Genomic DNA, 27399 nt, shown 5'->3' on the forward strand with positions numbered 1-27399 from the left:
GAAGTGACTATTCGTTGTTAGAGTTGGTGATATATCAATTCTTGAATCGTTATACGTAATTTGCAAAAGCCATTGATATCAAAATAGTGTACATTTTTGTAAATTTTTGGAATGTCTCTGCGAAAATCAAAGTTTCCTCGGGACTGTTGCTGAATGTGATACTAATGAAAAGCTTGCAACTGCAAAAATATGCAAATGCAATTCGATCCTTCATATTGATAGCAAATTTTCAACTAGAGTCGCTCTCAGTTTGCTGATACTGTCTCTGTACGAAAACAATTTAAATTTCGATACAGTAAAATACGATTGTTTCTTGATTTGTACTTTGACACACGAAAAAGATATAGTCATCAGTTAGTCGATAAAAGTTAATTGTATAAAAAGTTAGTATGTTTGTATTCTCCAAAATTTACTCTTGTTCGATTTTTGCACAGAGACGTATTGAATTTTAAATTCAGTCGTTTAATAACTTTTCTAGTAAATTCATTTTTTTATTTTTTGTATACTCGATAAAAATGTCTGACACTTTCTTATCCTTTATGTCTACTAACCCCTTCTTTTTCAGCTTTTAATCCAAGGAATCATTTTTTGTTTCAGGTTATTTGCAGAAATTTTGTACACTGAATCTCTATTTGCCAAAATGAAGAGTCAACAATCTCAAGAAATTTGATATTATGTTTCTAATCGTTTTAATTTCTGTTTCAGGAATCCTCGTGGGATCAAATTTTAAATTATTGAATTGAAATGTTGATAAAAATGTATTGTTATATTCTTCTATTCTTATTGTACGTTATATATCTATGTTCTCTTCAATTTCTGTTTCAGGAATCCTCGTGGGATCAAATTTTAAATTATTGAATTGAAATGTTGATAAAAACGTATTTTTATATTCTTCTATTCTTATTATACGTTATATATGTATGTTCTCTTCAATTTCTGTTTCTGAAAGAATCCTAGGATCGAATTAATGCTCGCTAAATTATTCTAAATTATTAACTGTCCACTGATATGATATTATTCACTGAGTTTCTCTTCCAGGGATCATTCTAGAATCAATCTACAAGTTCATCTGAGTGAATTATTTATAATCTGTTAAACGTTTTGTTATGATCCTCCCAGTTTCTGTTTCAGAAGACATTATATGAAGATTTCTCTTCACCCGAAGATCATTTTATGAAGATTTCTCATCACCCGAGGATTGTCATGGAGCCGAACGGGTTTAAAAAATAACTGCGTTATTCATGGGCGTAGCTAGGTTATCAGTCAGGGGGGAGGCAATGTAATTTTTTATTATTTAAACAATTATTATTTCTTTATTAATTGAGTATATATCGTGGTGGTACGTTATTCATTTCACAAATTGCAGTAATTTGGAGACAATGTGTACAATAATTTTATAGTAGTCACTTCAGTATTCTCATTTCAATACATTAGTCAGATATCATTTATGAATATAGAATGAAGTATATAAAAAAAGTTAAATAATACAATAACATAACTAGAATAACATAAATAGAAATATATAAGAAAATTCGCAATGGCCTATAAATAATGGTCAGCTGATAAAAAAAATAATATTCGAATCATTAATGTGTGCAAATAAGTATCGTCGGTAGATTCTAATACAGAGTAGAAAGAACGAAAACCACACCGGTATGTTTATGATAGAGAAGAAAACGTGGTGGTGCCTTCCTGGATAGGCATGTGTAGCAGTTAGAGCAATACCACGAGACGCGACAGCACGTTTCAATCCCGGAACCAGTGTCGCGAGACACAAAGGTATCATTCGTATTTGCAAGTTCCATGAAATAGTGGAACACGTGTACTGGGAATCGCAATAAAGTATCGGTGCATAAAAAGAAGACGTATTAAGTTATGTCACCTGTGCATCGATATGCACGCCCTAGTGAAAAACCGCGTGTTATGGAATAATTTAACACGTTGTGCATGTATGACCATTGAAAAGTGCATTGCGATTTCCAGTTATCGTGGCCGGTGTTTTCGTTGCCACTGGCGAAGAACGCATACGGTTACGTACACGGGTAGAGTATCGAGACGTACTGGCGTGTACTCACGACCACTTTAATGGAGTGTGAGCGTTAAATGCAGGGAAGGTACTACTGTGTTTCACCAGCATGTATTGTGTATAAACATATTTGTATGGTAGACGTATATACTCAGAGGGATTGAGTATTTGTATTCTGTCCATTAAAAAGGGCAGGCCCAGAGTTGTCCATCTACTACTTATGCGCAGCATTCTTGCCCTCCGGAGGAACCCTCACTATGGGACTTGGATCGACTCGCTCGAGTCAATCTGAGGTCGGTAGTCGGGGATACCTACGAGGGGAAACCTGTAATTGCTTGTAGCTCGTGGGTGGCATTTGGACACCTTTGGTATTAGAGTTAATTTTTATGATAGTTAGTCTGTTATTAAAATTTTATTTCACCCATTAGTGTCTTAATTATTATTTTCAACAGCTATACCATCATTTGTAGATAAATAACGAAATTAATATAACGTAAATTTATTTACTATTTGAATACAATATATAATGTGCCAGTTTACTGTGAAGTACTTTAAGATTAATATTTGTCTTCATTAATATTTTTAATACTGTATCTACAATTGTACATTAACAATTTGTACCAAATTATATCACAAATGCGTACTACCACGTTACTCGATGACAGAAATAAAAATTGAGTAGTGTATTCTGACTGATGTATGAGACATGACAGGCATGTACAAGAAGGCGTTTCGCGACGGGTAGATTTTTGCGTCAAAGTGACATAAAACATAAAACAAAGATCAGTATTTGAAGGTTTCTCATCAACCGAGGATTGTCATAAAGCCGAACGGGTTTAAAAAATAACTGCGTTATTTGAACATTAGTTTCCATGAGCATAGCCAGGTTATCAGTCAGAGGGAAGCAATGCAATTTTTTTTCATCCATGGGGGTGGGGGCAAGTGCCCCTCCTGGCTACGTCCATGTTAGTTTTACTTTCTGCGTTGTGTTTAGTTTAAGTTGTTAAATGTTCAAACGTTATTGTAAAAGGGGGATAGATGTGTAACGCATGTGATTCCATCTATCCTCCTTGGGTCTCCATTCGCAGCAACCTCCACGTGGTGAGACCTGGGCAATCATTATTATTTGGTATATAATTGGCAACTATAATCACCTACAAATTGGCGAACTATATAGCAAATAATATGAGCCAATTGGCTGCGAGCTTTTGCTCATTTTGATTAATTCATTTTTGTTGTTAGTTTCTTTACTGGCTAGATGTAAGTGGCAAGAATTTCTTGTTCTGTATACATATAATCTGTTCGCACCACCATAGACGAGGCATGACTGATAAAAAAAACCATGCTCGAAGATTCGTATTTTGTAAAGGAAATTTTAAGGAATGTGGCTATATTTCTGTTCAAATTTTCAACTTGTCGAGTGATACGTTGGAGCGAGTGGCGTTGCTAGTGATCAATTAACGGACACTCAATTATTGGGCTTCTACTGTAATTCACGAATTCACCGTTCTCATAACGTAGAGGGCAGCAAAAAATCTCTGTTTGCACGATCGGTATTTTAGAACATGAGACACAAAATCCCATCAGATGATAAGTCTATTTTCTATCTCGTCTGTGGTAGGGGTCACTAAAATGACAGGCTTTTTAAGATGTCGGTACTACAGTTCAGGTGGACCACGAACTCCCATAAGATGAAAAATCTATTCTTATACATACCTCGTCAGTGCTAGGATGTTGTAATTAAACAAATTTTCTAACGTAAGTGCGAATTCAATTATGTAGATATGTACTTACGAGAATCAGTTGCTATTCGAAGCCGCCTAGTGGAGAACTCGGTAAACGTTGCCACAAACGGACTGTACGCCTTCATTGTGGCTCCACCTTTAGGATGAAAAATTCATTAGTTCCATGGAAACGTACAATACATAGCAGTTTGCAACAACCGTGTTCCGACCACGGAATTTATTTCAACAAAAACACTGCTGAACACTGCGTTGTTTTTCTGTATTATAGAACACTATCGTTTTGTCGTTGAACCGATCCATCTAACCTCACCGTCTCGAGAGGTCCCGTACGATCGGTTATGGTGTCTGGGATCGTGTCGAATCTCGTACTCGCGCATGATCAGACGGGAATGAATCTTTTCTGTGTCAGAAAAATTCAGTCGCTGTGCGTATGCCTTAAAACGATACACTTGTTATCTGTGGAAGCTTCGTGAGCGTAAACAAAACTATTCGCGAGCATGCTATTCCCAAAGTTCCGCGTTATTTTCGTTTCGCTATCTTCGAGTGGCCGTGGCTAGCAATGATCACCACCGTCAGGGTTTGTTTTCGTGCGACGGGACAGTTCCCTGTGCTCGCAATAATGCGTCGTCGACTGTACGGTCGTGTTCATTTCGCGCGGCTGAGTCCTCGTCTCTCGTAAATATTGCCGTCAATTTCGCCTGATGATATGGAGGAGGAACGGATCATGGATAGGTACGCATTGTGCTGCGATGAACTTTTATTTACATGCAGACTAAGTCGACGAGTATAAACATGGCCGTCGAGCTTTGTGATGATTACTTGTGTCAGTCTGAGGTCGAGAAAACCCAGCCAAAATGGAAATAATGGACAGAACGCATGCACCCGAGATAACCAGGTAAACGACACGCTTCCGTGCTTTAGAACGTCCCTCACCCTCGACCCTCTGTTACGACTCGCTTACGTTGATTCTGTGCATCCTCGGTATTTATCTAACGTATAGGGTGTCCCAGCTAACTTGAATATCCAATATATCTATACCATTTTTAATAATATGAGAAAACATTTGAGGAAAAAAGGTATAAGGCTCACGGGACTTACTGCTGTAGTTTGCAAAATAATTAGGTCATGGTCATATTTTCGTCTATTTCAGTGTCATTACTTTTTGTCGAACTAGGTCATTTAGTTTTAATTGTCTCAAGTTTCAATAGACTTCGAGGCAAATTCAGCTGTGTATGACAACATGATCATCGGTTGAGTTTAAAGTTATGCGATAATGTAAAAGTGATATGTTTTCAATGATATCGAAAGATTTACTGGTATGTCCTTGGAGATATGCGACACTTGACCTAACATAAAATTTTTTTTTTTTCAAGGTCGTGCAAATGCCATTGTTGAATTAGTCTCAAGATCTGTCATTACATGGCGGAATTAAGAAATTCATAGTTTAATTAAAAATTTAATATTGACCTTGAAATTTAGGAATACATGATTTTGACCAAATTATTTTTTGAATGACAATATTGAACCTCCTGAACTCTACGACTTTTTCCTTAACCATTCTTTCGAATTATTGGATGTAACTAAAATATTTTGGGATGCGCTCGGACTCCTTGGAAGCTGGGACACCTTGTATAAATCTGCACATTCGTATATTAGATACAGTTTGTTTCATTTCTTTTTCTTTTTTCCCTTTTTTTTTTGTTCTTTTGTTCCGTTTAATTTTTTTTACGTGATCGCGCGAAGGTGACTGAACCTCACCAGGCGTGCAATACGTCATACGCATTGTTAACCACGTAACGCGATCGCAATCATAGCTCAGCTGATTACTATTGACCCTATTGGTATGTTGCTGTCAGTGGGAAGCTTTCATAACTGTTTTGAAATAGAACTGCTTGACGACTCAAGTTTTTATTTATTTTACCGTGGTATTCTTTGCTGCTAAAACAATCGTTTCTTGCGTGTGGTGCCGTTTTTGTGTTTGTTTTGAATAATGTGTCAGTGATATTGAATTTTAGTGCCTCCAATTGTGAGTACTGCATTTTGCAACAGTGCATTCAAAGCAATGCATTTATGTGTGTCATGTGTTTATAAATGTGCATATTTACATTAACTCGTTATTATTTTATGCACACACACGTTTGAAAATATTTATGATTGTATTATTTTTAATAATTTATATGATTTAGAGGCATGTAGTATAGCTAGAACAGAATGCAGTAAATCAGAATTTTTTGAGAAAATAATTTGTGTACCTATGTAAGGATCAAAAATCAGAAAGTGTATTTGTTATATATTAATAACTGAATAAGTAATAAGACGTGTGCTCCTCTTTGGTATTTTGTCGTTTTATGTTGGAAGGGAAGAATATAAGAAACATTTCTTTTAAACTGCATTAAGGGAAATTATTTATTTACTATGTACATTATTGTATACCCTGAAGTGAATAATGTTAAGTATTAGTTGTAGTTCACTTCTTGTTATCTTATACATTAATCTTTGCTCTTAATATGTATGGAATACTAAAGGTCATCTGCACAGTAATAAACACTGATAAGAACAATATTCTTGGAATTCTGTTTATTTCAGATTTGGTAATGTTTCTCTTTACATTCAATTACCTTTTTTCATAAACTTAAGTTTGTTATTTAAAATGTTTATTTTCGGTATATTGATTTGGAAGATTATATTTACAGATTTTTCTAACACTTAGAAGGCTAAAGTTGTGTATTATTAATTGCTGCAACAACTTTTCTCAAAAGATTTTTGGTTCTTCTGTAAAATGTGCCATGGATCAAGTAGATCATCTGTTGTAACATTTACAATTTAGAAATTATATTCTTAGCAATGTTGTAAATGGAAGAGCTATTTAAACAGTAACTGGGGGTTTTAAGATTATATCACAGTCCACATTTACAAAAAGTTACTTTTAATAGAAATAGTACTTACAGCATTTACAAACTCTGCATACATAAGAAAACAGTTCATTGCTAAAACAGTTTGATAAGATAATCATTATAACAAAAATTATAGATCAGTGTTTAAATATGTGGTGACCTTAAAAAATTTATTCCTTTCAAGCTTCGATAATTTCGTCGGAAATGGATGAAAAGATTTTCGGGCATTGAGATATCCATTTAAAAGGCGCTTCCGAATCAATGCAGTGCACTTTCTAGGTAAATATCGTATGTTCGCTAACAAAGTGAAAGTTTCAGATGCGATCGGTGACTTTCGTTATTTTTACGTAAACCACTTGAACGCTTATAGAAGCTTGTTTAAAAAATTGGTTAGAAATGTTTCAATTTACGTTATATTAAAAACAAAATTTAGATAACTGATGCAGTTATTAGTAAAATATTATTTCATAAATTTTATGTAAATAATGCAGAATTATTCATTTTGTTTTAATTTATAAATAGAATTAAAGATAATGCATGATAGTTATTCATTGAAAAATAGGAATCGCATTTTTTATATCCAGTGTACTTATATTTGGCCTGTAAAAGGTTGGCATTGAAAATGCATCAATATATATCTGTATGAAAGATTGATGTATATTTTTTAATAAATCACCAATCGATAACATGGTTTAATTTATCTTATAATTAATAATTCAGATAATCGGTCTGTTTTTAAGTATGTTCAGATCAAAATGTAACTAAACAATTCTTGTTCTTGTAAAGTCATATAGTGTTTTACAACAGAACAAGCTTTCTTTACTGGAACAGTTCAAGGTTTAAATGCTTTTAATGTTAGATTAAAAAAAATTATAAGAGACATGTTTATAGTACTCAGGTGCACCAATGATTTCAGGCTGTTGTCTGGGTGAGCAATGAATGTATTCCGAATTTTGACTCCATGTGTATTGCAACGCAGACGACCAAAGGAGGTAGATAATTCCGATAAAAGGGATTGCTGGTTTGTTAAAAGACGGCGGGGAGATGCTTCTTACATGATACATAGAATGGGTGCTTCTGCATCGTCAAGCATCACCAGTGTAGGTGGAGATTCAGTCCAAGCAGCTAGACTCTCATCTTCTGGTAATCCTGATCAACATGGCATTGCTATCAGGTATGCAAACATTTACTCTTTTCATTATCTTCTTTACAGTTTGCATTTTATAGCCCCAATTGCTGCTGATAAAGTTCCATGTAATCATCCACATCTGTTGATACCCCAAGAATCTTAATGAAATGCATTGAGTTCCAAATTAGTTATCACAAAAGTAGACAAACATGATTGAACAAAAACCCTATATGTCCTTTCTATTTTTAGGGAGAAGAAGAAGAAAATGACGGGGTTTGCGACATTAAGGAAGAAGTTCATTCGAAGACGCAGGTCCTCGAAGGCCTGTGATCATGGTAGAATAATCAGAGATTTAGTGTCGACATGGAGTCACCTGGAGGCAACGGCTCTACTGGAAGAGTACGAGGCGTTGGCTGCATTAAAGGATCTCCATGTGCAAGCCGAACTAGCCAGACCACCAGCTGCAACGTACAAGCAAGACTTGTCGATACTTTATGATTATAAACACTGCTCCGATGTAGATCTCGTTTACCGAGGAGCGTGTTTTCCCGTTCATAGGGCTCTGTTGTCTGCGCGTTGTTCATACTTCAGGGACTTGTTAGCTGGATGTCCAGGTACATAAATATTTGCTTCTTTCTGAAACGTTCTCGAGATTACAATTCAAGGTACACTCGTGTTACGTTAATGACATCACCTTTAGAAATTATCAAAATGTAAACGTTGTTACCCACTTCAGACTAAGCGCTGCAGTAATATTTAGTTATATCTTAAATTATTAAAGCAGTAATAAAATTTATTTAAACTGAAAAAAGACCCTGACATTGGATTTAAGTCCCTAGTTGTTTTTATATTTGAATGTTCTCAGAGAATTCTGATTTTTTTGAAACTATGCAGGTTTGTAGGTGACCTCAATAGAAAGACTAGGCAAAACAATTTGAGCTTGATACTTTTATTGACCTCTCCTGTAACAAATCTGCAGAGTTTCAAGAAAATCGAAATGCTTGGATTAACAAAGTTCCCGTATAAGTAGTGACATTTTACAATATATTCCGATGCACATTGATTCTTGCCAATAATTTTTGCTCCCATAAAGTCTCTTTTGACGTAAAGTAGTGATTCTGAATGATTATTGTGTACTGTTTTCGTATATCACAACGCTGCTGTATGAATATTTTAGGATACGGCGCAAGGATATGTTTGGAGCTGAGAACACCGAATCTCGAGGTTCAAATGTTTTCGGCGCTGTTGCGCTACCTCTACACCGGTGATATTTGTCCACACGATGCGGCCCTAGAAGCGAATCTTCTGCGACGATTAGGAGAAGAATTCGGCACACCGAACCCGTTAGAACACGATCTCAGATACTTGCTGGATACCGGTGATTACGCGGACGCAGCATTAGTGTTCACGTCAGACAGTGATTATCAGAGACCAGACAGTGGAAGTTCAGAATACGGATTCCGGCCAAAGTTAGAACTGCCATGTCATAAAGCGATACTTTCTGCGAGATCCCCGTTCTTCAGGAACTTAATACAAAGACGGACTAGATCGGGGGAAGATCACACAGAAAGGGCGCTTCACATACCTACTAGAATAGTTTTGGACGAGAGTGTGATACCTAAACGATACGCCAGAGTATTATTACATGCAGTGTATTTAGATACGGTTGATTTATCGTTAATAATGAGAGGTAATGGTTGCGGAAACAGCGCCGGTAGTCTTGGGGAGGTAATTATGTTGTATTCGAATAACTTTAATCGTCTAATCTTCTGTATTATTACATACTATTTTTTAATGAGTCATTGCAATAATTTGTACACTGTCTCATGTATATGTACTCCCTTAGGTTCAAGCTCTCACTCATACTGGACGCGTTCGACCAAGCCCCTTGGAGGAAGCGATGGAATTGTACCAAATTGGCAGATTTTTGGAGTTAGATATACTGTCACAGGGTTGTGAAGATCTTATTTTAGAGTACCTTACATTGGAATCGCTTCCAGCTGTATTGAAGTCAGTTTCTTGTTGTAAAATGATTTTATCAAAATTATTCTCTTATTGTTGTGTAATTACTTATCACCAGATGGGGTAGCCAACCTCATGGATCTGCATGGGTGCACAGACAAGCGTTGCATTACTTGAGAGAGGAATTCCAGCCAGTCGCTTCTTCTTCTATTCTTCATCAATTGGATCACACGCATCTGGCGAATGTTTTGCAAAGTCATTTTTTGCAAGCGAGCGAACTTGAAATACTGCAGGCGGTACTCAAGTGGGGGGAACAAGAATTGGTGCGCCGTATGGAAGACAGAGAGCCTAATTTACTCAGTCATACGGTACATTCTGTGACAAGAAAGGGGCTGAAGAAAAGGGACCTAAGCGATATAGAATTACGAGAGATACTCAGTGAACTATTGCCTCTTGTTAGAATGGATCACATATTACCGCCTAACAGTGAAGCACTCGCTCAGGTAAGAAGCTCTGAGTCCTTTCGACGAATCTCGACGTTTATTTCTGTGTAGAGTACAATAGAATTGTTATTACATATTTAGGCTATTAGAAGAGGGTTGGTATCGACTCCACCGAGTCACATGATAGGGGATGAAAGGGAGAATCTACGTATGAACGCTTGGATAAGGGGAGGAAAGAAGAATGGATTTTTTGTAAGGCCACGACTATTTATGCCGTACTACGAAGAAATAAAGGTAAACGTAAATTTCAGTCAATTGCACAGTCTGAATATATGTTTACTAGTATGTACCATGACATCGTTGGTCGTCTTTTTGCAGTCTTTAGTTGAGGAACAAATGGTCCAAGAAGCAGATTTAGTGAGATTACGAAGGCCACGGTACGTTGCCGATATTCCTGATGCCTTGTACATGGTTGACGAGAAACCGAGACCAATAGGCACAGCTGGTGTGGATGTGCTTGCCGCTGCGTTTCCAGGTATTTTAATAATTACGTCTCAATTGTATTTTTGGTTGTTTTGTTTCTCTTAAAAGGGACTCGTTCAGTTTATATTCTATCGAAGTTCCAGATTCCGTAACTCTGGCAGCTATGATGAAACGAGAACAGAAGTTGAGGCAGTCCCCTAGTTGTCAGAGGGCTATCAGTTTACCACTTTCGTCGCGTCACGAAATCAACAGGCAGGTGCGGCTACGTGTCGTGAGGGAGTTCAACTTACCTGATACTGTGGCGGATCTTTTAGAGGTTGGTGTTTGATTTTTTTATTTCTGTAGGCAAAATGATTTTCCTTAGATTTTTCTTCTCGGAATACTTACAGGATTATTTACTCTGAAATTATTTCGCTTAGAAAAGTATTCAACATCGTCGTTTTAATGATAAAATTGCAAAACTACAAACACCTGATTTTTCAGAAAGGAAGACAATTACGTTGTCAATTAATATAAATTCACTTTGCACTGACTTTATCCAACAACTACGTGATTTGTATTTATTTTATGGTCTTTTAAAATACATAGTGAGAAACTAAGTTACATAAATAGTCAGAAACAAACAAAATTATGCATTTAGCTCTAATTACAGTGTTTTATGATTAGTCTTTTCTTCTGTCACTGATTTTTTAATTATGTTGAGAAACAATTGATAATTTAATATGTCGGCACACGTCGTCACGTCGATATATTGTACATACGTGTAACTAGGAAGTCCGTTGTGTCGTAATTGACTATTTATTATTTAAATCGACGATAAAAAGTAGTACTGATTATCGTACTTCAATGTCGTGTTACATAAAGGTACGTGCTACTATCGGATTACACTTTGATTCAAAACAAGACTTTATTTGTGACGTCTCTATTTTACTTGACCGCAAAACAGTTTGAAAATGTGACCGTCGCATTAAGCGAAGATACGTAATAAGTATGCGGTAATAAACGTTTAAATAATTACAGATACCTTTGCATTTACATAAGGTAGTTGATTGCCCAACAATTATGTTACCTCAGCCAGTTTTACGGATCATGTAAGTTCACTTTTTCTTTTGGTAAAATATGTTCTTTCGAAACCTTTTATTATTCACAAGATGCTTTTCTAATTACAATAAAATATTTCTGTCGGACCATACAAAGCAATGTGTAAATCCTTGGAAAGAATAGAAATATTTTTTTATGACCACGTGTACATAATCATCACCTGGCCTTTCCGTGAGATTGTATAATTTTTCGATACACGTTGTTTATCTCTAATATTCTCTACATATGTACACTAACTTTCATATAAATATAATTTATAAATTTCAATAGTATCATATACAATATACATAGATATATATATATATATATATATATATATATATATACACACACATGATTTAGGTGCCATTGAATTTGTACTTTAAACATATTCTCATATAAAAATAATCATTCAATTTATAACAATTTCTCTAAAAATACAATAACAACCGAATTAAATACTATTCGATCAACCATCCTCGTTCGTCGAACAACTTCACTATCTGTAATAATTTTTCTCTGTACACATCGTCAACTCCTCGATTCAAGAACATGTCTCCCTTCAGGTCCTTCATCTCCGGAGCGGATTCTTTAGGCGCCTGAATGACCTGCGCCATCATCAGGCACTGATTGAACTTGGCTGGTCCACAGTAATTGACCAGCTCATCGAAGCTCCGTTTGGTGAACTTCTCCGTGTCGACCTTCAGTGTCTTCAACGATTTTATGAAGCAACGATAGTAGTAGTCGATCATGTCGCTCAGTTTATGGTCTAGCACGTCTTTCTTCACACTCGACACGAGGAAAAAGAGAAGATCGTAGACGCCGTGATCGTACAGGCATAATTGAAAGTCCACGATCTTCATGCCGATCAATTCACCCCGTGCGTCGTGTCTGAACATCATGTTGTTCACCCAGAAATCATTATGGACCAATGTTGCCCACGGTTCTTCCGGCTTTCGGCTGTTCTTGTTCAACTGAATGCCAAACTCGATGGTTCTGCTGACACGATCCAAATATGGTTTGGCCTCTTCGATCTCCTTCAGGTCCGCTTCCGCTTTTCTCACCATGTCGATCACACACTTCTCCGTCGTGTCGTTTAGAACCTCTGTTAACACTTCCGACACGATTTCCCGAAAGATTTCCGGTTTCTTGAGCTTTAGTGCCACGGTGTGCGCATGTAATTTGGCCAGTTCCTCGAGCGCGAAGTCTGTGTGCTTTCTGTCCAGTCCGTGTATCCTGTCTTGGGTGTCATAACCATTGTATTTCAGGTTCTCTAGAATGATGACAGCGTGCTCGTCGAATTTCTCTGGGTCACAAAGCCCGAGTCTTCCACCGTAGAATTTCGGCGCTAGGACGCAGATGTCTTGCTTCTTCACGCCGCTCTCCAATTGAAGCTTCTCGAACTCTCTGGTCATTATGCTGTAAAATTTCAGCTCCTTTCGGAAAGTGACCGGACTGTTGAACAACTCCAGCAGGTATGCCGAAGTAGGCGGCAGTTTTGCGACAAGATTCAAGGTCTCTGTTCTGTTGGCCCGGGTCAGTGTCACGTTCATGGCCAACATAACGCTTCCGAAGTTCTCGCCCGGGGCGGTCAGCGGTTTCCATTCTAGGCTCTTTATCTGAAAGTCTGCGCCGAGACTTTCGGCCAGCAGCGCTTCCAGGTCCTGTATCGAGGGTCGTTCGACGGATGGAGTCATTGTTTACCTGGAAATTGGATATTTATTCAATTCTTGGCGGTAGAATAAATTATTGATGAGTGTTCGAAAGCTCCTCGGCACTGAAGATTAAATATTTCATAAACTAATGATTATATGCGGCTGAAACAAATATGTTTGGCTTCAAAATTCTAAGCCCTATCACTGTGTTTAACCAAATTAAAAATTCGGCGTTACACCTGAGGACCTCTTCTTGTCAGTGCCGAGGAGCCTTCGAACACTCATTGATGATTTACGGTATTATGTACATATATTTATTGTATTTGTACGAGGGTCATTTGAAAGGTTCTTGGAACGAGGTGTCGATAACTTCACGTGGTTTTAGAAATTTCTTTAATTCATCGGAAGGGTTTTATTTTTTACACTCCTCAGGTTTGTGGGGGACCTCGATAGAAGTATCGGGCAATTGTTTATGTTTTTGCTAATATTCGATGATTCGAGTGAATAGTTTCCGTTTCAACTCCGAACACAATACTTTAAGAATAATAATTTCTATAATTTATCTGTCTGATCTCGATTTAAATCCGAGAAATACATATTATTCTCGAGTCTCTCAACGAGGAATTCTAAAGCTGTTTTCTTTCCGTGTCACGAACGACTACACAGAAAACCATAATCAAATAAGAACTATTTATAAACAACGCCACACGACATTAGTCATCCTCCTTTGTTGATTGTTCTCGACGTGTTGCGTTCAGGCATTGCGTAACATCAATTATCATAGAGTATCATCTCTTCGTGCTGGGATTTGAAATTTCATCTGGCCACCGATTATCCGAGTTTACGATAGATCGTCCAAGAAACTTGTATCGCATATGGCTAATAACACTGATTCGATTTCACGATCGAATGTGTGCACAACTGAAGAAAATTATCCCGCGTTACTCAAGAGTCTCAAATTATATTCGGGTATAAAAACCAGCGTTTAAATATTTTACACTTACGGAAATATAAAAGCCCAGTACACTACCTTGCACCAGAAACGTGATTACAAGAATGCGTTATTGTACGCGTCCGGAGGCAGACGACCAACTAACGATAACATTTATCAGTACTATTTGCCTTTTTTTTCGTTATGCGCGCGACAGTCACTGATTAGAACTCTATCGGCGTATCGTATTCCACTGTAAAATTTTCTCCATTATCCCCATCCCTTTTCTTAGCCACTACGTGCCATATATTGACTTCCCGTGCGGTCATTTTTTAAGACCAAACGGCGCTATAATAGCTCAGTTCTACAGGAAGATGGCCACGAAAGACGATAAGCGTCGCTGCGAAATTTCAGGACATTCCTGAAACTTCACGAAAAATTGTGTTAAACAAAAGATCGGTTGTATTTATATGTGTGCAAAACTTTCGTGAATTAGAACTTTATCTGCATTTTTTTCTCGAGGATATAGACGTTACTGTGTACTTTTTTAACCCTCGTATAGTGAACTGTGAAACACCCACGGCTATAATTAATATTTATTGTTTTCTAGGTTGAATTTTCTTTATATTATGGCGAATTTGTATTCTTTGGGCAATTAAGACACACGTGGGTTGATTAACTAAATTTTGTTGAAAAACGGAGTTAGAACAATTAAGAACTCAGTCGACGAAGTATGTTATCAAAGGATCGTCCCTGTCCTCTAATTTCCAGCAATTACTTTTTTTCTAAGCTGATTCAACGTATCTGGGTAACTTTCGTTGCCAGTGAAAGGACATAAACAATCGAATACGATCAAAATGCTGATTCATTCGCTTATTTGAATACTAGCTGTAGTATTTTAATTTCCGAGAAATCCGACCGATCGATTAAAATACCGATGATTTATTACGTTCGCCTTTATCTGTGTAGATGTGGGTACACGAGCGTGTGCTTGTTGGTGTATGTAAATCATGTTAATTGTTCAACTTTTGCGATCTAGACAGATAAAGGATATATAGGGGCGTTACAGTTGCTGGCAATTTTTAAAAAACTTGCATCATCGAATTATCATAAGAAAACGCGCGGTTAGCGTGGCGACGACGTCTGGTCGATAAATAGAATCTTCCATATTTCTAATTGCATTGAGAGTCGATTGTGTAACGACGAAAAACGAGCAGGGACGCGTCAAGAGTCGACAGGATGCTCGAACAATTTGCGATCGTTTAAAAATATTCGCCTAGTCACGCGAAAATATTAGCGAAGACGCGTTGAAATTTGCAGATATACCGACTGATTTGACGCGGGTGCGATGCATCCGTTCGTGAGCGTATTTTTTGCTAAAACTCTGTATTCGAATTATAAGTATTCGGATATTCGAACTACTTGAATAATTTCGAATACGCATAATTCATTCGAAGTACGGAGTATTCGAATATTTGAATAGTATGAAGTATTGTTTGACAAATCCGCGCACCGTTTTCGGAGGCTTATATACGAGTTTAACTACTTCGCATAGTCTATTTGTATAATCGCATAATCTCAATTTACGTAACATTTTTTCGATTTTTTTGAAACCAAAATCATTGATTAGGTAGCACACAATCCTTTTAATATATTTATTTTATTCTTTTAGGTATGGTGTAAGATTTTCTATTAAAAATCAATCTAGAAGTCTTTAAAATCTTAAGTAACCGTTGTTTTTCGACCATACAAGTTTTTAATTCTTTATCTCATTTAAAGTTTCCGAAAAGTATAAAAGCATAAAAGTGTAAAATCAAATACATAATGCATTTGAATTTTGTGCAGATAGTAACAAAATGACATAATCTTATTGTTGTCAAGTTGAAGCGTATACTCTCTTTGAAGTTGCATTTGCATTTTGTTAAATGGACTTGTAATAAACCAGTTGAAACAACGCGTTTCTAGATGCCGAATGCTTTTACGCTGCAATGGTATGGAAGCAATGCGTCGGGAATCGTTAATGTTATTTCCCGATGCATATGTAATTATCTATTCAGTTGTCTGTTATAAGTCATTCTGATTTATGGGATAAACCATGTCGTCGTCGATTTTACGACCGGGAGATAGGCTTCACATGCTAATTAAAACGTCTCCAGCAGCGATCGATTCAGAGCAGAAAGTATCGAGACTTCGAAGTCGAAGCCATTCGATTGAGAGACATTTATATGTAGACCCGTAAGGAAAATAAACAAACGTTCATCTAAAGTAATTATTGCGATCACCATTCATCAATAATAAGAATTTCAGCCGTATATGATATTAACTTGACAGGAGTCTACACCTTACATTAGATATACCAATAAATTATCCACTGTAAAAACCCAAACTAACTTTGTTCCGTTTATTACAAAATATGGGAGGGAACTGATTTGTTTCATAATAATATTATCATTATTGATGATACAAATAAATTATATTATATTATTTAACGCTTTAAGGCATGAATTATGTTATTGTTATATTTTTTACCGCAGTATTTATGCTAGATACTTGAAAACTGTTCAAATAGGGTTTTTTTTTTTAATTTTTTTTTATTACATGTCCTAGCTGGGTTCTAAGCTTATTGGTTCATAGTAGCTTTATATTCTAATATAAGTGGTGAATTTTCACAGTGATTCGTGATTTTTTATGATCCTTTCTGATTGGTGGAGAACATATGTGATTTCGCACACCATCTCTAGTCAGGACATAAAAGTAAAGTACGAATACTTTTTTAGCCAAGTACAGTCATGTCATTATTTATACGGTACTTTCTATACGTGATTTCATTTTCACACGGTTAATTTATCGATCGATTTACATGGTACTTCTTTACACGCGGTTTCAGTTTCACGTAATATCGGTGTACACGATCGAAAAAGTAACATTTCTTATTACATAAAAATTATTGTAGACCAATTACCAGAAATTTCATTTGCGGAATTTCTTGTAAAAGAAACCACGAAAGTCTTCGGTGTCTGCCATTTTTAATGTGGCCATGTTATGCAAAGCCTGATACGTTGGAAAAACTGTGATTGACCGCGTTTCTTGCAGTACATTTACTCTATGTATTACGAAAAAGAAAACAAAGAATTTAACGCTAGTAACGTGGACATTTTTATACTTCAAATAGTAAAAAAAATTCCTTTAATATTTATTATACTAAATATGTAACTTCGACCCTATTTTGGTAGGACGCCTTGTTATTTCTACTTTATCTTCGTTATTATTCGTTTTCCCAAAGATAAAGACTAAATATCAGGTACATATATATTCACGTTTGAAACATTGATAATATTAATTTCTGTCGTCCTAAAACAATGTTTTTTTTTTTACTTAATGCATTTGTATCACTTATGTATATGAACGGCACAGTAAATTGGTGTCTAATCTGTCAATCCGAAACCTTGAAAATGTTTACGATAATTTTCCTGCACAAACGCCAAACTAATTATTGTATCGTACTTAGTGTCCCAGGTGAACAATGAATTTAGATTCGTTTTTAATTACGATGGCAGTCGCGACGAGAAATAACGTCGCGGAAATGAACAGTTTAAAACAGATATCATCTTTTTTCTTCGGTAATGAAACAATTGCATTCAGGCATTTTTCTGACATGTTCAGATTCAATTTCCATGTTATGATATATTACATCGCTCGCGTGTAAGCGTTCCCGACAAATAGTTTAAATTTTCATTTAGTTATCTCTGCGTGAAAGAATACGTTTCGCAAAATCGAGCCATGCGGAAACCAATCTGTAACAGTTGATTAATCTGTATTAGTAGATACCAATATGTTGTATTACACTTATTTTTAATCCTACCGTAATTTTACTGCTAGGAAACGCGTTAACAGTGATACCGTCATGTTTCTAGTCATCTGTCTGTTCGATGCAAGAGGTAATTGATTTAGATTGGTTACAGTTTTTAACCTTGGCGGGCCTCGTTCCGTTACCTTGGAGCAATGTGTTACTGTTCCGATTAGATAAAAGAACAACATCGTGAAAAGGAGTGTGACCGGCAATCATATTCCATTCCTATCATATACCCATTTCCTATTGTTTTAATTGCATCTCCCTCATACATATTTATTCTCGCCAAGTGGTATTTCAATTCCCCTTTAACAGCAAGAACGATTAATTCATCGCTTCTGACAGGGAACACGTCGCGATCACTGTTACCCGTAGTTTCATCGTGTCACCTCGTTCGTTTAGAATCAGGGAATATGGTCAGTTTCGTTTTGAACAATTTAAAATTTAACGCAATATTCAATATCGTAAACAAAAAAAGAAGCTTAAAATCCTGTTTCGGGAAGTCTGTTGATTTGCTCTTAAGTTAGGATCATAGAAGTAATTGATACAATTATATTGTTAGCGTTGTCGATGTTTGACGATTGTTATTTTCTGCTGTACTTGCACTGTATATTAATAGATCCTTGGTCGTTAATTGTTGGGTCTAAGAGTTAATTACAGAGCCGTCGTAAGGTTGGTGATTCATTAAAATGAACGTTTTTTTGAACGAAATGCTTGGCGCAGAATACATAAAAGGTGCGAACTTAAACGAACCCAAGAACGTTACTTAATCATTGGCACTCACAATCAGTTATATTTTAAAGAGGAAGAAAGAATAAATGACTACATTGGTAAAAGATACAGCCAATTTACTATGATGGGACGTATTCGCTACCCGCCATTCGAACACCGTTTGTCGTGGACTACACTGCTAGATTTTCATTGTTCTTTTAAATACATTATAGTTTCCGTCCTGCTTAAGTATTTAATGACGAATAATATAAATAATACAGTAAGAGAATGTTTTCCGACTGAATTTGGTTTTTCTAATGCGAACTGTAAAACAATCACTGTCATACGTGACTACGATCTCCCATGAGAAATTAGAGCGGCACACATATGTATGTGACACACGCTGTTGGTCGATCGCGATGAAGTGTCAACGTCATCGAATCGAACCGATTTTTCCGCTTAACCTTTCTGCACTGTTCAGGCAATCATTATAATTAATACTCTGTGAAATGAATTCTCGACCGAATTTAACATTGAATTACGGGAAGACATAAATGAAAGGGTTAACCACAGAGCACTCGTCTCAGAGATGAATAATCCGACAACAACTATTTTGTAAGACTTTTAATAATCCACTAAATTAGTTATCATTCGTTTATTGTCATGGAAATAGTACACCACTCACTGTCAATTGAACGTAAATTACCGTCCAGAAGTATCCAGAGGACACTTACACGATGATGTAAACCTCTGTAATATTCTACGAACGTTTACAAAAATTTCTTACACTTGTAATATTTTCTATCTTGCACAAAAGTGAATTTACTAACTTCTAACAGACGAATATAAGTGGTATTTATCAATATTTATTAAGTCGAATGAAAAGGTGTACACCTACGTAGAATATGTACGAGAGGAACAAGTTAGTTTAGTCGCCTTTTTCTAATTTCTGTTGTACGTCTATGCATTTAGACGAATACATTACTTGTGTGAAACACAAACAGAAGGATGGCAGACTTGGTTAGAATTCGTTTGAGTTATAACAGTGCAGTCGACTATGAGCTCGAGCTCTGAAGAAGAATTAATGATAAGAGAACCTCCGATATTATTGTGAAATTACCCAAAGAAAATTATTCAAATTCGGTAAACAAGAGCAGAAATGATATTCCTTATAAAAAAAGAAACAGTAACATTCTAATATTGACAGTTCTACGGTAGTGTCTCTGGAGCACCGCAGGAGCTTTCAAAATTCTCCACTAAGTTGTTGTGACAGTGGAATACAAAATTCAGACAAAACAGAAATAGAACAAGGTTATAACATAACCAATTCAAATTTTCGGATCGTCAATCAGTAGGCCGGACCAATTAGACCACGACGAAAACGGTCACCTGTCGACAAAAGTACCTTTTTTCTCCCTGTCTCCCTCTCTCTCTGGATGTCACCCGAACGTTCCCTCGTGTCGTGTTAGCCTCTCGATGGATCCGATCTCCACGGGGACCGAACTGCAAAATGTGTCGTGGTCGCGACGATTGTTGAAAAAACACTGTTAAACATGCCGTCGTTTCGACGCCATTAAGGCCGCTTCGAAGCGGACTCTATTTATAGTTTGCGTAGCGCATCGAGGGAATCTAACGTAACGCGATAAGTGTCGCGCACATGGCGGGGAATTCTGCTTGACCCGCGGACTCGTTTTCTGTCGATCGTGTTTCTGAGGGGGAGACGGATTAAACGAAAAAAAAAAAACACAATCATCCAACGTCGAATCGCAAAGGTGCGATATGTAATCGAAAAAGAAGTTTGAAAGAAAATCGAAAAGAAAAGAAACACTATCGCGTACAGCGTGTTGGGTCTGGGATTCGGAGACCCAAGATAACAGGGGAGATTTGATATGCACCAATTTAATAGAAGTGAAATGTCCGTGACGAAACACACAACCGGGAGCAAAATATAATCGACAAAATGCAGCCCGTTTCTTTCGGGGCAGCTGACTATACACGTACACACGCACACGAGCGCGCAAAAACCGACACACTGGCTTCCTTTCCCCCGGTGCAATTCGCCAATTACCAAGACATTAGGCCAGGAGAAAGTATTGGAAACCTAGAATCGTAACGGACACTTTTTGCGAGGTCGGATTGATATTCATCTGTTCCACCGACTCTGGGCCGCTACGAATCCCTGGACGGTTTTCTGCGTTTAGACGTTTCTGTCCCCCAGTCGCACAGTGGTATATAATGACATGTTTTCCAATCGGACTACAGGTCGTCATTTTTTAGTGAACTCGACAATTTTTTTTTTTAATTCTTTGTAATTCATTTCTCTATCGATCTGTGTCTGGGGGCATTTTTGGTTTGAGATTATGAATTTAAAGTCAGATTTTCAAATTGAAGTATCCAATTATTTGAAAAAAAAAACTTACAAGGAGAGAGGTCACAGTCGTTGAATAAAAAATTAGAAAAATTACAGAAAACCATATTTGAACAGTTTCCAAGTATCTATAATAGAAACTATCTCATGATAATCTTCCGACTTCAGGAAAGCCCTAAATTAAAGTGAAGATATATATTTCAATTTAACATTTTTTTTTAGGAGTGTCTCGATCGAATTTAGTACAATTTTTATCTATAGTTATTCATTTACTTGTCCCGATGGTCTTTTGGCCTAGGTAGAATTTTAAATTCAGTATAATTATCGTAATAGAACTTTTTGTTTACAGACAATTTTCCGATCTCTGTAAAGTTCTGACGGAAACTGTTCGCTCTTGTTCGATACTGTTAACGATATGAAAGTATCTTAACATCAGAATTCTAATTAATTATTTTTTTTTTATACGAAGTGCTACAGTCAGTTGTAAATTCACAGTTTTGTTTGGTGACACTTTGTCTGACCTCGGTGGAGCCACTAAATGCAATGTCCTCGTTTCCTTCGATGTTTGATGATAGTTTTTGGACTCGAGAGGAATTTTAATGGAAATCAACATCAGACCGTGGCCACTGGTAGAATTCATTTGCTGCTACCTTTAACATGTAAGGTCAATTTGCTGACCTCGGTAGAATTTTAAATGAACCAAAGACCCAATATACCGGGGTATTAAGGCGATATTTAAGATCACATTTTTACGGACATCTACAACAGTCATGTGTGTGCGTTTCCTTCAACTCGGTTTAATCTTAATCGCACAGAGGACTGTATTGAATTTAGTGACTCATGTATGAGCAAGGTACTTGAAGTTCAATTTAAACATTAATCAACGTTATATTTAATATTATTGGAAATAAAAAATGATTATTTATCGACTTATTTATCTACACGAAACTTAAAATTCAATCGAAATATTGATACGTCATATATTTTTAAATAAAACAAGGACAGTGTACTATTTCCTTGACATTACGAGATATTAAAAATATTACCTCAAGAATTATAAAAACTCAGTTTGGATAGAATTTAGTGATCCAAAATTAGGCTCATACCGTTGCCAATGTACAATTCTGTTAATCTTATGTTTGCGCTGCGTTTGAATTAAAGCCATAAAATCTACGCTATTCATTAATATTTGAGGAAGATATTCGCTATCAAACATTAAATATTTGCTCCTGTGAAAACTAGGTCACACGAAAGAGTACTATTTCACTGTTGCTCTCGTCTGACTCTAAATACCATATATTTGAACATACACAAGTATTTTGTTTAGAGATTAGGACATCAAATAATGTTAGTCCCGTGATAGCTCGCGAAAAAATTTTAATCGGTGTAAATTACATTTATCATTGTTATATTTCATTATACCTTACTGTTACCTTATCAATATTATGAATATTGCAAGAATAACATTATTTTAGTATCTGTAACATAGAAACTATAATACGAATTTGTTACTCGTGAAGCATTTATTCTTATATATATATAATTTTGATTGGTAAAATATGCCGATAATTTTTATCGATTATTACTGATATATTTATATTGCTTCTATTATGAGTAGTACTGCTACCAGGAAAGAAAAATCTGTCTGGTTGCTCTTCACGACGGTTCTACGGTAAACAAGTAAACAGCTCGTAAGTCAAGATTTTGCCTATCATTCGCCTTGACACTGTCATTTGCATGATAGAACATCGCTGCTGCGCGTGAGATAAAGATGTCGCATTGTCACCGACCGAAATGCGGAAATCTGTCCGGCAGCCACGTAGATCGCCGGTAGTTTTCCAGTCGATCGGCCACCTATTCTCGTTAATTTCGCAATTACGTAGATCGCGGACGTACACACGGTTACGCGATCGAACCGGCGATCTGGTTGCGTCAATGAACGGGGAACGATACGGTCTGTTGTGCTCTCTACCTGTCGACCTAACGCCAGTGCAGTTGTGCTATGCGTTCACCTGAAACACGCTACCCTCGAGAGTGAAACTTCTTAATGGACACAGATCCAGGGAGGTTGGGTTGAGTTATTACACAGTTCTTCCACTAAAAATTCAACTTTTTGCAAGTCATATTCACTTTTTTGCCATTTTCGAAATAAAAATTAATGAAAGAAACACTCAAAGTAATGGACTTAACCCTTTAACGCCCAGATCTTTAAATCGTTACTTCAACATTGTGAAACTGTTAGTAAATATACAGGGATCAAGATAAGATAAGACAAGATAAGTATTTCAAGGAAAAATACATTTTAGTAAATGTATACAGTTACTAATGAATGTATGTATTTACGTACAATTTTAGCAGAAATATGATTCTGAGTAAGCTTAATTTAAAAAGATAAAGTCAATTCCGGATACAAATACACTGTCGACATTAGAATAATACTATTCTTCAATAAATAAGACTATCATTTCTGCTGCTGTTTACCGAGCTGAATAGCTCTGTTTGGTTAATTTTACAACAGTACCAGGATCTCTGATCGTTAACTCTACTTCAGAACTCGAGATCGCAGTCTCTCATCAAACTTAAATTAATTCTAACCAAACGGCTGCATCGTCTTATTGAAATGCTTCTTTCTTTTACATATCTGGTCCTTGTCTAAATACATAAAAATACAACAAAAGTTAGAAAAAGGAAGCTAAAACTTGTCCCTTGTGTGTATGCATATTTTACGTACACCTTTTCATTCAACTTTGGTCATAGTACTTGTATCGACATTATTTGTTATAAAAATTAATACAGACATTTCGTATAAAAAATATTTATAAAAATCCGTAGAATATTTCGCAGATCTGCATCATCATATAAGTGTCCGGATACTTCTGGTAGTGTCTATCAATCGGTAAATTCGTTCCATTTCATGCGCAACGACGGAATATTCAAATTGGAAATTATAACATTAGGACGTATTCATACCTGACACAGTCAAGATTCGTCACTGCCCAGCTGAGGATCGTTTTCGATCGAAACAGATTTGCCAGGTTAAAAAGACAATTAGCAGCGAGCTAATATGGAACCTAAAAGAAGTTGTTGCCTCCTTCCCTCCCCCCAGTCGAAAAGACGATCCTTCACGGGAAGAATCCCGCCGTGTTAAACGAAACGTATATGTGTGTGTTGACGAGAAAATACCTGTTGCAACCGCGTGTCCAAAGGCGCGTTTCAGAAGAATCGCAATCGGCAAAGTGAGTCGAATGCACTCGCACCGCGCGGCTGCCTAGTGCAGCGAAGCCGTGACAACTGAGCGGGAGCTTCGTTACCGTTTGACTTTGACCCCTATTCTCCCTCTTTTCGACGCTCATTGATGGTATCTCCATCTTTCAGCATCGATACGGATTAAGCATGAACGAAATCGCGCCAAACACCCGCGATTTCGAAGGGATATAGGGGAGAGACCGGGGATAGTTGCCACGTTCTTTAAGTGACAATTTTTTCCACTCTTATTATTAAGTATTTAAATAAAACGTGCGTTTCGGTGTCCTTTTCACCTTGATCATTATGTAAACATTTAGATGTCAATAATATAATAACAATTTACATCATTTTGTTCTGAAGAGTCCAGAGAATTATTTCGTGTCAAAAGCAACTGAATAGCTATTATAAAAGCACAACGCGTCTCCAAAGAATGGAAACTTGCATTTTTGTATAAAATTGATTTCTTCAAAAACTAGACGTGCTGGGAAAAAACGGTTTGCAGATTCGTATTCAGCTCATAAAGATCTATCAGAAACGCCTATTAACGGGTATGAGATATTTTACGTGTTGAACATTGTTATCAGGGTGAATTCTACCGTGAGATCGTTTGATTAATATTTCTTTTTCTTTTTGACGCGCAGAACACAGCCACGTACAACGTCAAGGAGCAGAACGAGAGACTGACGGACATCGAGGACATGGATTCGCCGGGAATCGGGATCAACGTGAGAACGGCACCGCCGTTGTGCTACGGAAGGAACATGACGTTCCCGCGGCCTGCCTCATCCTGCGCCCACAGACACGAGCTTCCGGCCATAGTCACCGAGGGTGAAAGCTGCAGGCTTCTCGCAGAGGTAAGGAAAAACACCCTTGTCGCCCGTTAATTGGACTGCCCCCCTATAATGGTGGAGATAGCGCAACGAACGTAAATTGATTCGAAAATTTCCAAGCAAGGACGAGTGGGGGTTCCATTCATTTTGCGTTGTCAACGGCAGAAATCCTTTTCCTGTTGGAACTGATTGCATGGCGATATGATTGTTTTGCATCTGAGATCCTTTCGCATTTAACAGGTTCGCCCGGCGACATTTAGTTTGAAAACCATTCGTTGCAAACCCACGTTAGAATTTTAACGTTTATTTTTATTAATTCTCAGCGGTAGGAGACGTTACGATACAAGGAAAGGGTGGTGTGTTGGTCGTAATGTCTGGTAACAAGCAGGGCGATATACAGGTTGTCGCACAATCAGATTATAGATAGAAGTCAAATATGGTGTTAAACTGACCTGTAATGTACGCTAAAAACACTTGGTTTAAAAAACACATAAACTTAAAACTTGCATTTTTAGATTCCACGCATTGAATACTATCAGTAGGTATAAAAAAGGTAACTAATTTTTTATCAGGCAAGGTAAAGATTAACCACAATCTTCGTTACAGAATGCGAGAAATTTCACAGATCTTCCGAGTTTCGAAAACTCAAACGTGTAGCAAACTGCTGGCATCCACTTAGCTATGTCAGTCGACTTAAACAGCAGATTTCGACGAATCCAAATACATTTCGCCTGTTCCTATTTGTTCCAGCAACAAGAGAGTAATTCCTGTAGCGACGGACAGTTGTCAGGCGTGATGCCGGATGTGGCGATGGCGACAGCCTCGTTCGGAGCTTTGCAGTTAATAGAGGAGCAGGAGCTGGAGCTGGACCTTGGCGATGGGACCTCCCATCTTCTCCAGCATGTGTCGCCATCCAGTGGGACCATGGGCTCGCACAGGTCCTCGCTCCCCCATCAGCATCAGAGGCACTTCTCCGGGCCGCCTCCACCACCGTACATGTACCACCGTGCTGGCACTGCCTTACCAAGATATATTTAAGATTTCTATCGAACCTTAAGAACAATGTGTATAGCAAACCGACTTCGGATCCCTGAATAGGAGTTCTTTTTCCTGAATGAAAGTAGACGCGTCCAGGTGTGTACTATTCGTGTACCCGCCAGGGTCGCTCTGTAAGTACCCCTTTAGAGTTGTGGGAAAATACTCTTCAGTTCGCGTGTGTGTAAAGAAAAAAAACGCGCGCGTGTGTGTACACCTTGCACGAAGCGTTTGGTTTTGGCTTACTGTGGTGTGGAGAAGAGTACGCCCCGTAACGTGTTCGCAACAACATTTTATTGGCTATTTCTTTGTCTGCTAGCGACCGACGATTGGCATTTAGGAGTTTCCCCGCGATTGGCGATGGATACTTCGACACAATTGGAACCACCCCTCCCCTCCTCCGGGACAAGAGTATATTTATATTAGCGATTACCTTTACGATATTATTCACGCCTGAACGAATTTCTTTATTGTACATACGTTGTCAACGAAGTCGTCGTCTACGTGTATGCGTTAAGGGAGTTTGTAAGTGCGACGTTGTTCTGTAGGGTCTGTAGAATACCACTGCCACCGATCGATCATGTAAAATCTGCGCCCGGATCACCGAATCGCCAATGGCCTCTCCGACGATCAGCCTGTTCTTTCCATGTCGCCAAAGCCGCCCTGGTACACGGAGGAGGAAATTGATGTATGGGGATACACTGAACGGAGTCTTCTGGGCGTAGGGTAAAACTTCCTCGCGGGTACAAATTCCACGGGCACACGCTCCTCGTGGTTGTAAATTTCATTTGAAGCAGCTTAACGAAAGTAGAGAACCCATGGTTTCCAGGATGTATTTGTAATCGTGCGACGGATCCGAGGGCGCACCTCGTCGAAAGTTCATGCTTATTAGGTACAATCACATTAATAGATGTAACCTCTAGGTCCATACGCGTGTGTGTATGTGTGTGTATGTGTGCAGCTGTGGTTCAGATATATGCGTGGATTATTTGCGTGTGAGTGTACGTTACA

The 27399-nt window shown here is 37.4% G+C and overlaps 2 protein-coding genes across 5 annotated transcripts; one reads left to right on the top strand and one right to left on the bottom strand.

Annotated features, from left to right (window-relative positions):
• Positions 1 to 4536: 4536 nt before the first annotated feature.
• LOC107186318 (BTB/POZ domain-containing protein 7) lies at positions 4537 to 26418 on the top strand. The gene is made up of 12 exons (XM_015574159.1): positions 4537 to 4666; positions 6850 to 6944; positions 7582 to 7839; positions 8026 to 8408; positions 8972 to 9522; positions 9641 to 9804; positions 9875 to 10259; positions 10341 to 10493; positions 10578 to 10734; positions 10820 to 10998; positions 25165 to 25377; positions 26104 to 26418. Exons 3-12 carry the CDS (start codon positions 7601 to 7603, stop codon positions 26389 to 26391), a joined length of 2712 nt encoding a protein of 903 aa, XP_015429645.1. The 5' UTR covers positions 4537 to 4666; positions 6850 to 6944; positions 7582 to 7600; the 3' UTR covers positions 26392 to 26418.
• Positions 12154 to 24518, bottom strand: LOC107186316. Of its 4 annotated transcripts, none has more exons than XM_015574156.1 (2): positions 24461 to 24518; positions 12154 to 13466 (listed from the first exon to the last, which is right to left on the bottom strand). In XM_015574156.1, the coding sequence occupies exon 2, from the start codon at positions 13457 to 13459 to the stop codon at positions 12224 to 12226; it is 1236 nt and encodes a 411-aa protein (XP_015429642.1). In that variant the 5' UTR covers positions 13460 to 13466; positions 24461 to 24518; the 3' UTR covers positions 12154 to 12223. The 4 variants fall into 4 exon arrangements, with proteins under 4 accessions (XP_015429642.1, XP_015429641.1, XP_015429643.1 ...); XM_015574155.1 differs by lacking the exon at positions 24461 to 24518 and adding an exon at positions 24248 to 24331; XM_015574157.1 differs by lacking the exon at positions 24461 to 24518 and adding an exon at positions 20315 to 20374.
• Positions 26419 to 27399: the final 981 nt, after the last annotated feature.

The sequence above is a fragment of the Dufourea novaeangliae genome, unplaced genomic scaffold, assembly GCF_001272555.1.
Source record: "Dufourea novaeangliae isolate 0120121106 unplaced genomic scaffold, ASM127255v1 scaffold64, whole genome shotgun sequence".
NCBI lineage: Eukaryota > Metazoa > Arthropoda > Insecta > Hymenoptera > Halictidae > Dufourea > Dufourea novaeangliae.

Coding starts and splice junctions, on each gene's coding strand:
- LOC107186316 (XM_015574156.1), bottom strand. CDS start 13,459: ATGACTCCATCCGTCGAACGACCCTCGATACAGGACCTGGAAGCGCTG.
- LOC107186318 (XM_015574159.1), top strand. CDS start 7,601: ATGAATGTATTCCGAATTTTGACTCCATGTGTATTGCAACGCAGACGA. Junction 10,260..10,340: donor ACAGTGAAGCACTCGCTCAG/GTAAGAAGCTCT, acceptor TTACATATTTAG/GCTATTAGAAGAGGGTTGGT. Junction 10,999..25,164: donor CTGTGGCGGATCTTTTAGAG/GTTGGTGTTTGA, acceptor TTTGACGCGCAG/AACACAGCCACGTACAACGT.